At 31.7% G+C, this 12,429-nt stretch overlaps 2 protein-coding genes across 2 annotated transcripts; both read right to left on the reverse strand.

Moving 5' to 3' along the window:
* Window positions 1-745: 745 nt before the first annotated feature.
* On the reverse strand, window positions 746-4,022 carry LOC131607614 (cation/H(+) antiporter 15-like). Its single transcript, XM_058879592.1, has 3 exons — window positions 3,545-4,022; window positions 2,427-3,425; window positions 746-2,308 (listed from the first exon to the last, which is right to left on the reverse strand). The coding sequence occupies exons 1-3, from the start codon at window positions 3,752-3,754 to the stop codon at window positions 977-979; spliced, it is 2,541 nt and encodes an 846-aa protein (XP_058735575.1). The 5' UTR covers window positions 3,755-4,022; the 3' UTR covers window positions 746-976.
* A 6,076-nt stretch (window positions 4,023-10,098) lies between these two features.
* On the reverse strand, window positions 10,099-11,110 carry LOC131607615 (NAC domain-containing protein 104-like). Its single transcript, XM_058879593.1, has 3 exons — window positions 10,863-11,110; window positions 10,456-10,679; window positions 10,099-10,363 (listed from the first exon to the last, which is right to left on the reverse strand). Exons 1-3 carry the CDS (start codon window positions 11,026-11,028, stop codon window positions 10,190-10,192), a joined length of 564 nt encoding a protein of 187 aa, XP_058735576.1. The 5' UTR covers window positions 11,029-11,110; the 3' UTR covers window positions 10,099-10,189.
* Window positions 11,111-12,429: the final 1,319 nt, after the last annotated feature.

Here is a 12,429-nt window from a genome sequence, read left to right on the forward strand (position 1 = left end):
TAGATTTGGTGCATAATCGATTAAGAGGTTCCTAATCGATTAGGTTGCGAGTTCGCTCCATATTTGATTAGATACAAGACCTAATTGATTAGAGAATGAGATTTTGCTTTCTTAATTAGTTATCAACAAAGAGATACGTATCCCCACTCATGCACTGTGCGTCAATGACAGTATGATTTTCGGTCAAGGTACTAAATCTAAATCTTATCAAAATAATGCATATATTCAAGGATTATGGGGAAGCATGAAGAAAAGATATTACAGTCAAAAGCAAGTTCTATATATGAGCAATAAGTAAAAACTTACTAGACTTCACTCAGGGTCAAATACCATTCACTTACCTAGGCTTTCAAATATTCAAGAGCAAACCAAAAGATGTTCACTTCCAGCCCATTGTAGACAAGATCAAGCTAGAACTATCCACTTGGAAGGGAACTACTCTCTTTATCATGGGCAGAGTTCAGCTAATTAAAGCAGTAATACATATCATGTATGAGTATACATGATAATATTAGATAATACAAAATTTGTTTGTTAGTACTATTTCATGTTCAAACTCAAATGGAATATGACCTACTCATGCTTAATTTCATGTTGAGGCACAAGACTATATCCTTTAATGATAGTAATTAGTTACACATGGAACTGTTCTTTAAACAACAAAATAAATTATTGGACAATAACTACATGAAATTCACTTATACTCACCTAAAAGAATATACTGCTAAACAATGAAATTGTACATATCTATGTACATTTTGTACAAAAGTTTCAAAAGTAAACCACTACTAGCATGAAGACCCAATTCAAAAAAAAAGAAAAAGTTAGTTGAAACTATTTTGTTATCACACCAGAATACATCAATAACCGAGCCTTATCCCATTAAATGGACTCGGCTACATAGATCAACTTTTGCCGTAATGTTCTATCCAGGACCATGCTTCTATCACACCAGAATACATAACCAAAATCGAAATCAACACCTTTCTGTACTAAAAACAGATTGATGCCCCCTTGGTGAAGTAACAGTTTGACTCCCCCTTGGTTGCATGAAATTTGATTGATTTCCACCACCACCATATTCTTCATTTAACACAGGTGTTCCCAATCCATCTTCTAAACCAGCACCAACATATTGTTGAACCACCAAAACTGATGCAACTGTTGCAAAATCAGAAGATGCTAACAAATCACCAATTGCACCTAACTCAGGACATTCACTCCAATCAGTAAGTCCTGCAGTCAGTGGGGATATAACTCCTTGTCCTCTTCCAACTATAAATAGTCCAAAAACATCTCCCATTGACCTTATCGCCGCAACCGTTTCCTCCCCGTTGTTAACTACTTTTTCGATATACGCAATTGAGTCATCGTTTACATGACTCATCATGAACCAATGTAAGAATCTCTCGTCGAGTTGTTTATCAGTTTCTCCGTCTTCGTCTGTTTCAACGGTTAGAACTCTTTGTTTATCTGCATTGTTGTTATGACTAGTACTGCTTTCGCTCATCGCCGTGTCTTCTCCAGCAACAAAACGCATAACGGTTAGGCTTATTCCTGAATGTTCCGACATTCTCCAACCGTAACTTAACGCTTCTCTATCGTCTGGTCCTCCGAAAAACAAAACTGCTACATGATGTGACATTTGATCGGCAACTAAACGGTTTGAACTGTTTAAGCCTCTATCTACTAGAATTCCAACTGAACAAGGCGAATTCGCTAACACATTTTGGTTAACTGTACGAAACGCCATGTTTGTTGCCTCCATTCCTCCGTCGACTGTTTGTTGTTTATGAAAAGGGATGATTATAAACGCGACGCGTTTTTCCTCAGCTAAACTGCATATATCTTCATGCATTGTGGAGTAAGGGGAGATTGCTGTTAACGGTTGGACTGATACATGTTCTGCGTGCTGTTCGTAGTTATCAAAGGCGTTGATTATATGATCGGATTGAGCTTCGGTTCTGTTGAGAGCAGTATGATCTGATTTTTTCGATGTATGAACAATGAGTAACGCCGATGTTCGACCCGTGAGCTCAACCAAATGGAGCACATAGATACATATTGGTGATTTCTTTGTTGGATTTGAGGCTTCAAGTAGGTTTATCATAGTTGGAACATTTCTTGGGGTATGAATACACACTAGTACTCTAAACTCTGCATCTTTTTTCGACATTTGAATCGTTCTTCTTTTGTAAGATATCATCCCTCTTGATGGTCTATATATAATTGATATTGCAGGCACAATCATTCCAGTCATTAGTACTGTTATAACCACCATTGTCGCAAACGCTTCCTCGTCCAAAACCTGCGACGGATTCGTTAGTTTAGATTAATCAATTCATATGCACTGAGCAGTACACAGATTGAACCCTGAACCAGCAGCTATACATATCGTAACGAATGAGATAACAATAAATAAATACCTTTTGATCTCGACCGATGTTAAGAACAAGAATTTCAACTAGGCCTTTCGTGTTCATGAGCATGCCAAGAGCAGCACCTTCAGAAAGTGACATTTGATAGCTAATAGAAACAATCAAAGTTCCAACGACTTTACCGATACAAGACAAAACAACAAGAATGATTATAACGGCCCATTTAGTAACACCAGTGATGAGACCAACATTAGTCTTCAATCCACTAATTGCGAAAAAGAGAGGAAGCAAAAGGCCCGAAACAAAGTCCTCAAGCTTTTCAATAAGAGCGAAACCAAGTGGACCGGTTGGAATAATCAAACCGAATACAAAAGCACCGAAAACAGAATGAGTTCCAATAGCATCTGTGATGAAACCTGATATCATCACACCTGCTAGTATCAAACATATATAGAAATCGCTAAACGATTCGCCTTCTGGCGTTTTCCTTATTATCCACATGATTATCGGCCGTACGACAAAAGCATTAAAGGCGACAAATGCAGCACTTGACAAAACAACCATTACAGAAGCCACAGAAATTCTCTCATCTTCTGCCAAAGCAATGGCTATAGCCAGAAGCATCCATGACAGAACATCATTGATGATTGCAGCTGAAAGAGCAACCCTTCCCAACTCTGAGTTGATCAGTTTTAACTCTGCAAGGATCCTAGCAAGAACAGGAAATGCAGTGACAGAAAGAACAACGCCGAGAATTAACACAAAAGCACTTCCATTTGTGGCTTTCTCACCGTCTTTCATCAAAAAGATCGAAAATAGCGCTCCCGTTCCGAATGGTAACACCATACCAGAAACTGCTATGGTGAGTGATTTTCTACCCATTCTTCTTATTGCAGATGCATCCATCCCTACTCCAACCAAGAATAGAAAATATAAAAGACCAACATTCGCCATTGTTTCAATCACCATCACACTTCTTAGAGGAAAAACTGCATCAGCAAATGTTTTGTTTCTTCCAAGAACAGAAGGACCTAACACTATCCCTCCCTGCATACACAACATAACATATACATATATGTAACAAAAATAACTTCTTAGTGTGAATATGATTCATCGTAAACTTTTTACACTGACGGTGCATGGTACATAGATAGAAAAAAACTAACCAAGATTTCTGCTATGACGCGTGGTTGGCGAATAGGCTTGAGTACGAAGACGAAGATTCGCGTGGCAACAACAACTAAAATAACTTGAAGGATGAAGAGAGGAAGAGCATAATCCAAAGGGTTATCTCCTTGCCATATCCCATTTGTTGTTATCATAGTTGGTGAATAGCACACCATTTCATCTACGGTTAAGTTCTTTAAAATTGCCATTTTTCTGTTCTTTTTCCCTCTCAATCCAATCACTTATTGTATATGTATCTATATAGATCTATATTTTGTCATCACTGTTCACTTCTTCTATTATTTAGTTCCATTGTATATGTTCAAGATTTTTTTGATATGATTCAAAATATGCATTGCCTTATTGTTAGCAAGGCATAAACAAGTTGAATATTATGCATGCAATATTGTCAACGAATTTTGCGTGGAAGTTGAAAGATGAATATGAAAGTTGGAAATTGAGAGAATGCAAGAATGAAAAGAAAATTTTGTGTTTTTTTCTTGGAAAAGGAAAAGTAGATGTTGGTTTTGTTTTGGTGGTTGTCCACTCCAAATGGAAACTCTAGTTGATTTCTATGGCTTATGTGGTGCATATTGATCTCTATTTTAAGAACAATTGATTAATGAATAATGCTAGTTAATTAGTGGAGGCACAATTGGGAAGTGTATCCTAATTTGCAATTCACTAATTCTTACTTGTGGGATTGGGATTTATTCCATTTGGTGTGTGTTATTATACATTCTTTTTTATAGAAAATCTGTATTTTAATTATAAAAAATATGTTTGAAGAATGTACTCAATTGTTATATTAATAGTCTTTGTTGTCATATTGGTTGATTATGAAGATATTTTATATAAAATTTTGATTTTGAGTTCGAGTTATTATGTTTCTATTTTCTTTTGTAAATATTTATTTATAAAACAACAAAAAAATCTAACTAACTTAACTCACATTTTGTCGCATAACAAAAAGTGAGATTAAATTTATTCTAATGTTATATTTATCGGAGTTAAAGTGTTTGTTTAATAGATAATATATGGTTTGTTTGTTTCAGTTTTTTCTGCGAGAGTTGAGGGTGAGATGCTCATCTATTTTCTTGTGGGTTGAGTTTCTCCATGGTCAGGCAGCAAGATTATACTTTGGGGATGAGCATATTATGTCACCCACTGGAGTGAAGCAAGGTGATTCGTTAGGGCCGCTCCTTTTTACCTATGTATTACACCCACTTATTCTTCATGTCTGGTACCTTGATGAAGGTCCTTTTTTGGGAACCTTCAATGGACCGTGGCTTCTTTGCCTATTAGAGTTGGGGGGTTGAGTTTGCACTCAAAAGTAGAGACGCCTCATACACGTTTGTAGCTTCTAAGGCCTAGTCTTGGATGGTCCTTAATTTCGACAGAGATTTGAATGGTCCTATTGATGTGATTCAAGATTTTGACCTTAGTGGTTTTACTAGAAAGGACACCGCCCCCCCTAAAGCATAACATGTTTTGGCGAGTGCCCTTTTTATTAAAAGTATTTAGGACATGGATGTAAAGTTTGACATGATCATAAGGCAAAAAACAGTCTTTGGTTGTTTGCAAGTAGCACATGCTCAAGATTTTCTCCTTGCTATTCCTATTAATGATATAGGTCAACATATGTCTCCAGTAGAGTACCATACCATCCTTAAATACTGACTTATGATTTTCTTATTTCCTGTTGATGAGGTTTGCCCTGTTTGTTGCAAGGGATCCTCAAATACATTTGGGGAATAGGCTATTCATTGCAAGGAGTTTCCAGGATTCAAATACCGACATAACTTTGTTAGGAATACCATATTTGATATATTTAAGCGTGTCAGGATATCTGTGAAGAAAGAGGTGCTTGTGAGTTTCTTGACTAACTCACAAGAGGGGAGATCGACTCTTATGTCAGTCGATTATCTAGTGTATGAGTGGGTAGGAGAGAAACATGCATGTGTAGACTTGATCGGAGTTTCCCCATTGGTGGGACTAAGGACTGCAGGTTTTACTGTGGGACAAGCAGCTCTCAAAGCCGCTTCAAGTAAAGTGGTCAAGCATGAGAAAGTGTGTTTCGACAATGAACATGCTTTCATACTATTTGTCTTTTACACTTTTAATTTTCTAGCACCAAAAGCAGTGGATCTTTTATTGAGAGTGCAAAGGCTCATGTATAACAATGTTATCTCACATAGGACAATGAATGTAATTTTTAAGAGGACTGATTTTGCCATCCAAAAAAGGCAGTGGTGCAGCATGTTTGCATGCTATTTCTAAATAATCTTAATTTTTCGAATATATATGCTTAAAAAAGTTTATAGTATAAATGTTTTTGATGAAAAAATTTTAAATTTTTTTTTTAAAAAGCATCAAATAAAAAATTGGTTTAAATAGTTATTCTTAAAGTGTTATTTTAGACATTTTATTGAATAATAAATTTAAAAAAAAATTAAATTTGAAACTATTTTAAATAGATTTTCATAAAAATCATTTTTGAGATACATTTTTTTATATAAAATTGTGACTTTGACTATGTTTTGAACTTTAATAATGTATATTTATGTTATAGGTTGTCAAAATTAGTCTTCTCAAGGGAGTGTAATGATCATCACATCAAACTTTACTACAAGAAAACATCATATTAGCAGGGTGAGTTTGCCAAGTGTTAGTCATCTCGCAAATTTATGCACTTGCGGGGGGTGTATTTCACCTCACAAATAAATAAATATTTTTCCATCTCGCAAAAGACGGTTGAAAGTTTGAAATTTTTGAAAAGAAAGTTGCTAGGTGAAAAACACCCCGCAACTATGTTTTAAAAAAATTGGAGGGAAATTATGTTTAGTATTTACTGATGGCGCAATTTGAAATTTTTGAAAATGAAGTTGCTAGGTGAAAAACACCCCACAAAAGTTGCTAGGTAAAAAACACCCCGTAACTATATTTTAATAAAATTGGGGGGAAATTATGTCTAGCAATTACTGATGGCACAGTGTGGCAGGTGGGCGTTTGACTGACACAAACATTGCGAGGTGAAAATCACCTAGTAAGTCTCAACGATTCTAAAAGTTGCGGGGTGTTTTTCACCTTGCAAGTTTTCTTTAAACACCACAACTTCAATTTCCTTTCTCACATTCCAGATTCAACAAATTTCATTCATTCATTCTCTCTTTCTCCTAGCCATGGTTCCACATTTCAAAACCCTCAAAATCTCTCAAAGCTTTCATTTTTAACACGAATCAACACATTCAAGACTCAAATTACTTGCTAGTTTCAAAGTTCTTTTTAGTTTTTTCATCAAATCCATTATTTAAGGCACACATATGAATTAAATTTTTTGTTATTTTATATTGGATTATATGAACTGGTTTAAATTATGCATTTTTTATTGAAGTTTGTATCATGTAAGTAGTGATGGTTAGATTTGTGTATAATATTTTAGAAATTTTTTGATAAAATTGATATGATTTTGTGTATAATTATGTTAAACTGTTAGAATATGTGTATGTTAAATTGTTAGAAACCTGTAGGTGAAATTTTTAGAATTAGGTATACAGTTTTTTTTGTTTTTTCATAAATAAATAAATAATATAATAGATTTTAGTTTACTATTTTTTGTAAAACAAAAATATATTATAATAAATATGATATATATATATATATATATATATATATATATATATATATATATAAATATATATATATATATATATATATATATATATATATAAATATATATATATAAATATATATTATATTATTATAAATATTAAAAACCTTGCCAGGTGAAACTCACTCAGCAACTTTCTATCTATTCAAAATTTGTCAGGTGAAATTTACCTCGCAACTTTCTTTTTATTTTTTTGAACATCGTGCTCTGCTCTACTCTGACGCGTGTGCTTTGCTCTGCTCAATTCTGGTACAGGTGTTGTGAGGTGAAATTCACCTGGCAAAGTTGCGAAGTGATAGTCACCTGGCAAAGTTGCAAATTAATAATCACCTTGCAACAAGTTGCGACTAACGTTTTTGCGGGGTATTTGGTCAACCCCGCAATTGTTGCATTGCAGGGTGATTTTAGCTTTTGCAAGGTGAAATTCACCTGGCTAATTGCAGTTTTTTTGTAGTTTTAGTAATGTATATTTATGTTATAGGTTGTCAAAATTAGTCTTCTCAAGGAACTTTAATAATGATTTTTGAAATTATTATTTGGTCTCGAGGGAGTGTAGTGATCATCACATCAAACTTTAAACACTTCTTTTAAATGTGTTAGACACTACATATTAACCAAAAAATTTAACTTATTAGGTTTATGAATATTCTCGTTTATAAAGTGTTAAATCTGGGACTCATACTCATATTTGATATACCAATAATATTTTATGCTCAGGTGGGAGTCCATCCATTTTTATGAGTATTTTCCCTTCAAATGCAATTTAATTGTTTCATCCATATCTACTTGCATTGTCGTTGATTGTATTCAAAGAAACACGCCGCCTGAACATCTTGGTCAAAAAGAATTTTAATACGAGGAGTCTTGGTCGAACTAGGCTCTAATATGACTATTGGATTATGAGGGGGTCAATGCTCATTATACATCAGACTTTCAACATTCATTTTAAATGAGTTGAATATCATATATTAACCTAAAACCTTAAAACATTAGGTTTATTAATCCTCTCGTTTATAAAATATTAAACATTTACTTTTTCTTCTAATATAAGATTCATACTCACATTTGATATATCAATCTCCTTCCCATTATCTCATGGATAACATCAAAATGTAGCAATAATTCAAATTGTAATGAAACATAACAATTAAACTTTATTATCACTTTTTCAAAAGTGTTGATATCCATTTTATATAATACACAAAGTTTTGATCTCAATGCTCTTTTAGCCAAATATATTTGTTAATCTCTTTCTTCATCCATCATCATTTTTTTTATTAAATTCTTTTTTGTGAAATTCTTGTGAATTAGTTAGTTTTAAAATTATAAACTCCATCATTATGCTAGTTGATTTAGGTTAACGAAAAAATTTGAGTTCTCACATCATTCTCATTTCAAATTGATCAAGCATTAACTTATAAATTTTTTGGTAGAGCTTAGCATTAGTAGATACAAAAATAATATACTCAGTTCTATGTCTTATGCAAGTTATAAAGACTTGTGTGATTTTGATTATCACAAAAGATTAAAGGTAGATTAATCATAAGCATCATCATATAGAAATTATAAAAGAGAAACTAGTTCAATTCTAATGTAGAGAGCAAAAATATGTGAAATCAAATTTAAATAACAACATTAAAGGAACTGAAGATGTGAAAACTCATTTGATCTCACACTTTAAAGTTTTACTTTTTTATCAGTAGAATGTAAAATAAGCAAGAATAATGCTTGAGGTACTAAGGCAAGGACACACCTTTAAAAGTTATAGTTGCATTTTATGTTTCTACAATTTTCCAAACAAGAGAAACAAATCCACATAGAAGACAAGTCTTTATATTCAAACATTTTAGGTTTTTGGCCGCAATTTAGGCATCTAACAATTTTGTTAATTAAATCTTCATTTAAAAAAGTTTTTCCTAAAGTTCTCAAATGATTTTCAATATGAATAATTTTTTTTTCATGTCCTAAATATTTTCCCGAGGTTTTATTTTAAAAATTATTCATACTCATGAGTCAATATATTCATTCTAGCACTTTTTATCTCGATTGTAACTTTATAAGTGATTTGAAGGTATCCCATATTTCTCTTACAAAGTTATAGTAAGAAATTCGGAAAAAAATCCATCAATATTGAGAGCGGTAGTGCCAATATATAGTTTTTGCTTTTAAAATTATGTTATACATTTTATTTATCCTTTCGGTCCAAATTTCTTTAGATTTGTTTTTCATGGCACCACCAGCTAGATGAGTAGGGACAAACATACTATTTCTTAAAACAATTCAGATATCCAATTCATCCTCTCTATAAAAATATTTATCTTCGTTTTCCAATAAACATGTCTTTGAAGAAAGGATGAAAGTTTGTTTAGTAAATAGTTTGAAGTCATTCATATCTCTTTAGATGATTAGTTTTATTACGAGAATTGCGAGAGTTAAACTCTGATACCACTTGTTAATTAAGTGACTTCAAACATAAAATGGGGTGAACTTATTTAATTTTTTAAAAATTTCATAAAACAATTGATTTTAGGTTGTTTATTTTAAGAAATAAGATATTAAGTAGTGAAAAATAAAATATAAAAAGTAAAGAAATAGATTAGATTGCGTAATTAAAGTCAAATAAATATAAATTTTGATGTGTTTTTTTAAATTTTCTACTTTCTTTTTCTCTATTTTATCTCTTTCCCTTAAATCTTAACTTTATCTATATTTTTAAAACTGGCCAAATTAAAATCAATCTTTTTAAGAAAGGTTTTTTAAAAAAAAATTAAGATATTCATATTTAAAACTAAATAATATATCTTGTAAATAATTCTATTAAACACAAGTTGTGACAGAAAATTTCTTGAAACCAAAATCTATAAAGAAAAAAACTAAAAAAGTTAAATAAAATATTTATGGAGAACAAAAAGATATTTAATCTTTAATATTAATATCAAGTAATATATACAATATATTGAAGCTAATTAGTTAATTAATTATGTAGGTTTGTTTGATCAAAATCATCATCATCTAACGACATAAAAACTTGATCTAGCCATGACACCTCTGATTCATTATCATCATCGCTATGACAACAGCTTGCACCTTGTTGTGACATATTCTTTTCATACACTTTGCATAAAACCCATTTGCTCCAACTCTCATCCTGTCTCACACAATCATAAAGTTAATACAAATTAATTGAAGTTTTTCTCTATTTTTGAATAGGTAATTAATAAGTTAAACACAATCACTTACATGATTTGGTCTTTCCCAAGATTCAGATTCAGAAATATGATACTCTTCCATTACCCAACTGGTTTCACTTCCTTGGTCAAGGTTGAACACAAGATACTTCTTTATTCCCAATTTACTTATAGGTTTTGTGACTCCAATTTCCTTCCAATATCCATTTTCAGTGCTTCTATTTTCCTTCTCTTCGGTGAAAAAGTAGTGTTGATTTCCACTTGATAATGCTTTACCTGTATTATATATGGTCATAAATATCTAGATATATAAGACATGCATGCTAAATTACAAATATTTTAAATATAAAGAGAGACATTATGAACTTAATTTTTTATTAGTAAATATATCTATGGATGCATATGGCTAACATATATTATCAAGTGATGAGATATATACTATCTATTGGTAAGACATACCGTATAGGTCCCAAGGATGATATTGAGACAAGTGAAGTTGAGGTATGATGTTAGGATGATATGGTAAAGAAGCCTTGGAATATAGAAAATGAAGGACTAGTTCTTCATCTGTTGGAGAAAAGTAAAACCCAGGTGGAAGCTTCACACTACTTTCACTCCCCATCATATTTTCGTATATATAGTTTGACTATGTTTTTCACTGTAATGAATATGAATATGTGGTTCTTGGAGAATTCCCATAATCACAGCTTATATATATAGCAATATTAGAGAGATAGAGATTATGATTCATAAAAAGAATTGAGTTGGCGAAAGAAAATCTGCGTTGCGTGGAATACCACTACAAGAAAGTGGGGCCGTCAAAGAAAGCAGCTGTCCAAGAAAGGAAGCCAACAATTGAAGCTAAGATGTAATTCATCATTTAAGTTAACATCAAATTTATTGTTGTTATGACTATTTAAGCTAACAAGGATTGAGCTTATCTGCGACATTAATGTATGATTCCTACTTTTCCTTTAACGGTCAATAATTTCTTCACCCCTTTGCCTATAGGTCTAGCTTTGCATAATCCATAACATGTAGGTTTTCCTTTGCATGGAGATTCATATATAGGAAATGGGACACTTTTGTATATATATAGGGACACACACCCATTCCACACATTTAATAAACTTATTTTTATTATTAATTATTTTGGATTAATATCAAATTAAATTTTACAAAAAAATTACAATGATATTATTTATATATATATATATATATATATATATATATATATATATATATATATATATATATATATATATATATATATATATATATATATATATATATATATATATATATATATATTTTTATCAACTGAGAAAATATTTTATATTTAACGGTTGTAACCGTCAACTTATCAAACACTCAAATTAACTTATTATAAAATATAAGTCATTAACTACAATTTATCACTCGTCATCTATAAACTACTTACTATCAATCATCAACTATAAACTATCAACGAATTTATTAATTATTAATTATTTTTATCCAACAAAGACTAAATGTCACAGTTAAATTATATGTTGTTTATAATATTTTTATTATTAATTAAATTGATTATAATAGTAAAATTAGTACTATTATTTACTAAAATTTATTTATTAATCATAATGATATTTTAAAGTTATAATTAATTTGATTTTTTCTTCCAATAGTCTAATAGTTAGAATCTCATCTTTCTAAAAGTGAATACATGATCAATCGTTAGTTGATTTAGTGATGATTGACGCTGAACTTGGTAAGGAGAACCACGGTTCGATCCTCCGCAAACTGCGATCGGGAGGGGACTGGAACCACTTGATGTCAGAACTGACCCCTGAACCGAACTAAACCGGTGGAGATTAAAGAAAAGTACACACATACACACTTAACATATTTTAGATTTTAAAATCTAAAAGTACGTGGAGCATATTATTTGAATCTTTTAGGACAGCCAATTTAAGTGAATTTGGAGACGATTAAATCGTTGCTCCATGGTTTCGAGCTTTGTTCTGGCTTATAAGTTAATTTTAGCAAG

This window comes from Vicia villosa, linkage group LG5 (genome assembly GCF_029867415.1).
Source record: "Vicia villosa cultivar HV-30 ecotype Madison, WI linkage group LG5, Vvil1.0, whole genome shotgun sequence".
NCBI lineage: Eukaryota > Viridiplantae > Streptophyta > Magnoliopsida > Fabales > Fabaceae > Vicia > Vicia villosa.

What these genes read in the sequence shown, in the direction of transcription:
- LOC131607614 (XM_058879592.1), bottom strand. Translation starts at nt 3,754, where the DNA reads ATGGCAATTTTAAAGAACTTAACCGTAGATGAAATGGTGTGCTATTCA. An exon ending in GCGTCATAGCAGAAATCTTG is followed by an intron (nt 3,426 to 3,544) that starts GTTAGTTTTTTT and finishes TTGTGTATGCAG; the next exon opens with GGAGGGATAGTGTTAGGTCC. An exon ending in ACATCGGTCGAGATCAAAAG is followed by an intron (nt 2,309 to 2,426) that starts GTATTTATTTAT and finishes AATCCGTCGCAG; the next exon opens with GTTTTGGACGAGGAAGCGTT.
- LOC131607615 (XM_058879593.1), bottom strand. Translation starts at nt 11,028, where the DNA reads ATGATGGGGAGTGAAAGTAGTGTGAAGCTTCCACCTGGGTTTTACTTT. An exon ending in TCATCCTTGGGACCTATACG is followed by an intron (nt 10,680 to 10,862) that starts GTATGTCTTACC and finishes TATATAATACAG; the next exon opens with GTAAAGCATTATCAAGTGGA. An exon ending in CTTGGGAAAGACCAAATCAT is followed by an intron (nt 10,364 to 10,455) that starts GTAAGTGATTGT and finishes TGTGTGAGACAG; the next exon opens with GATGAGAGTTGGAGCAAATG.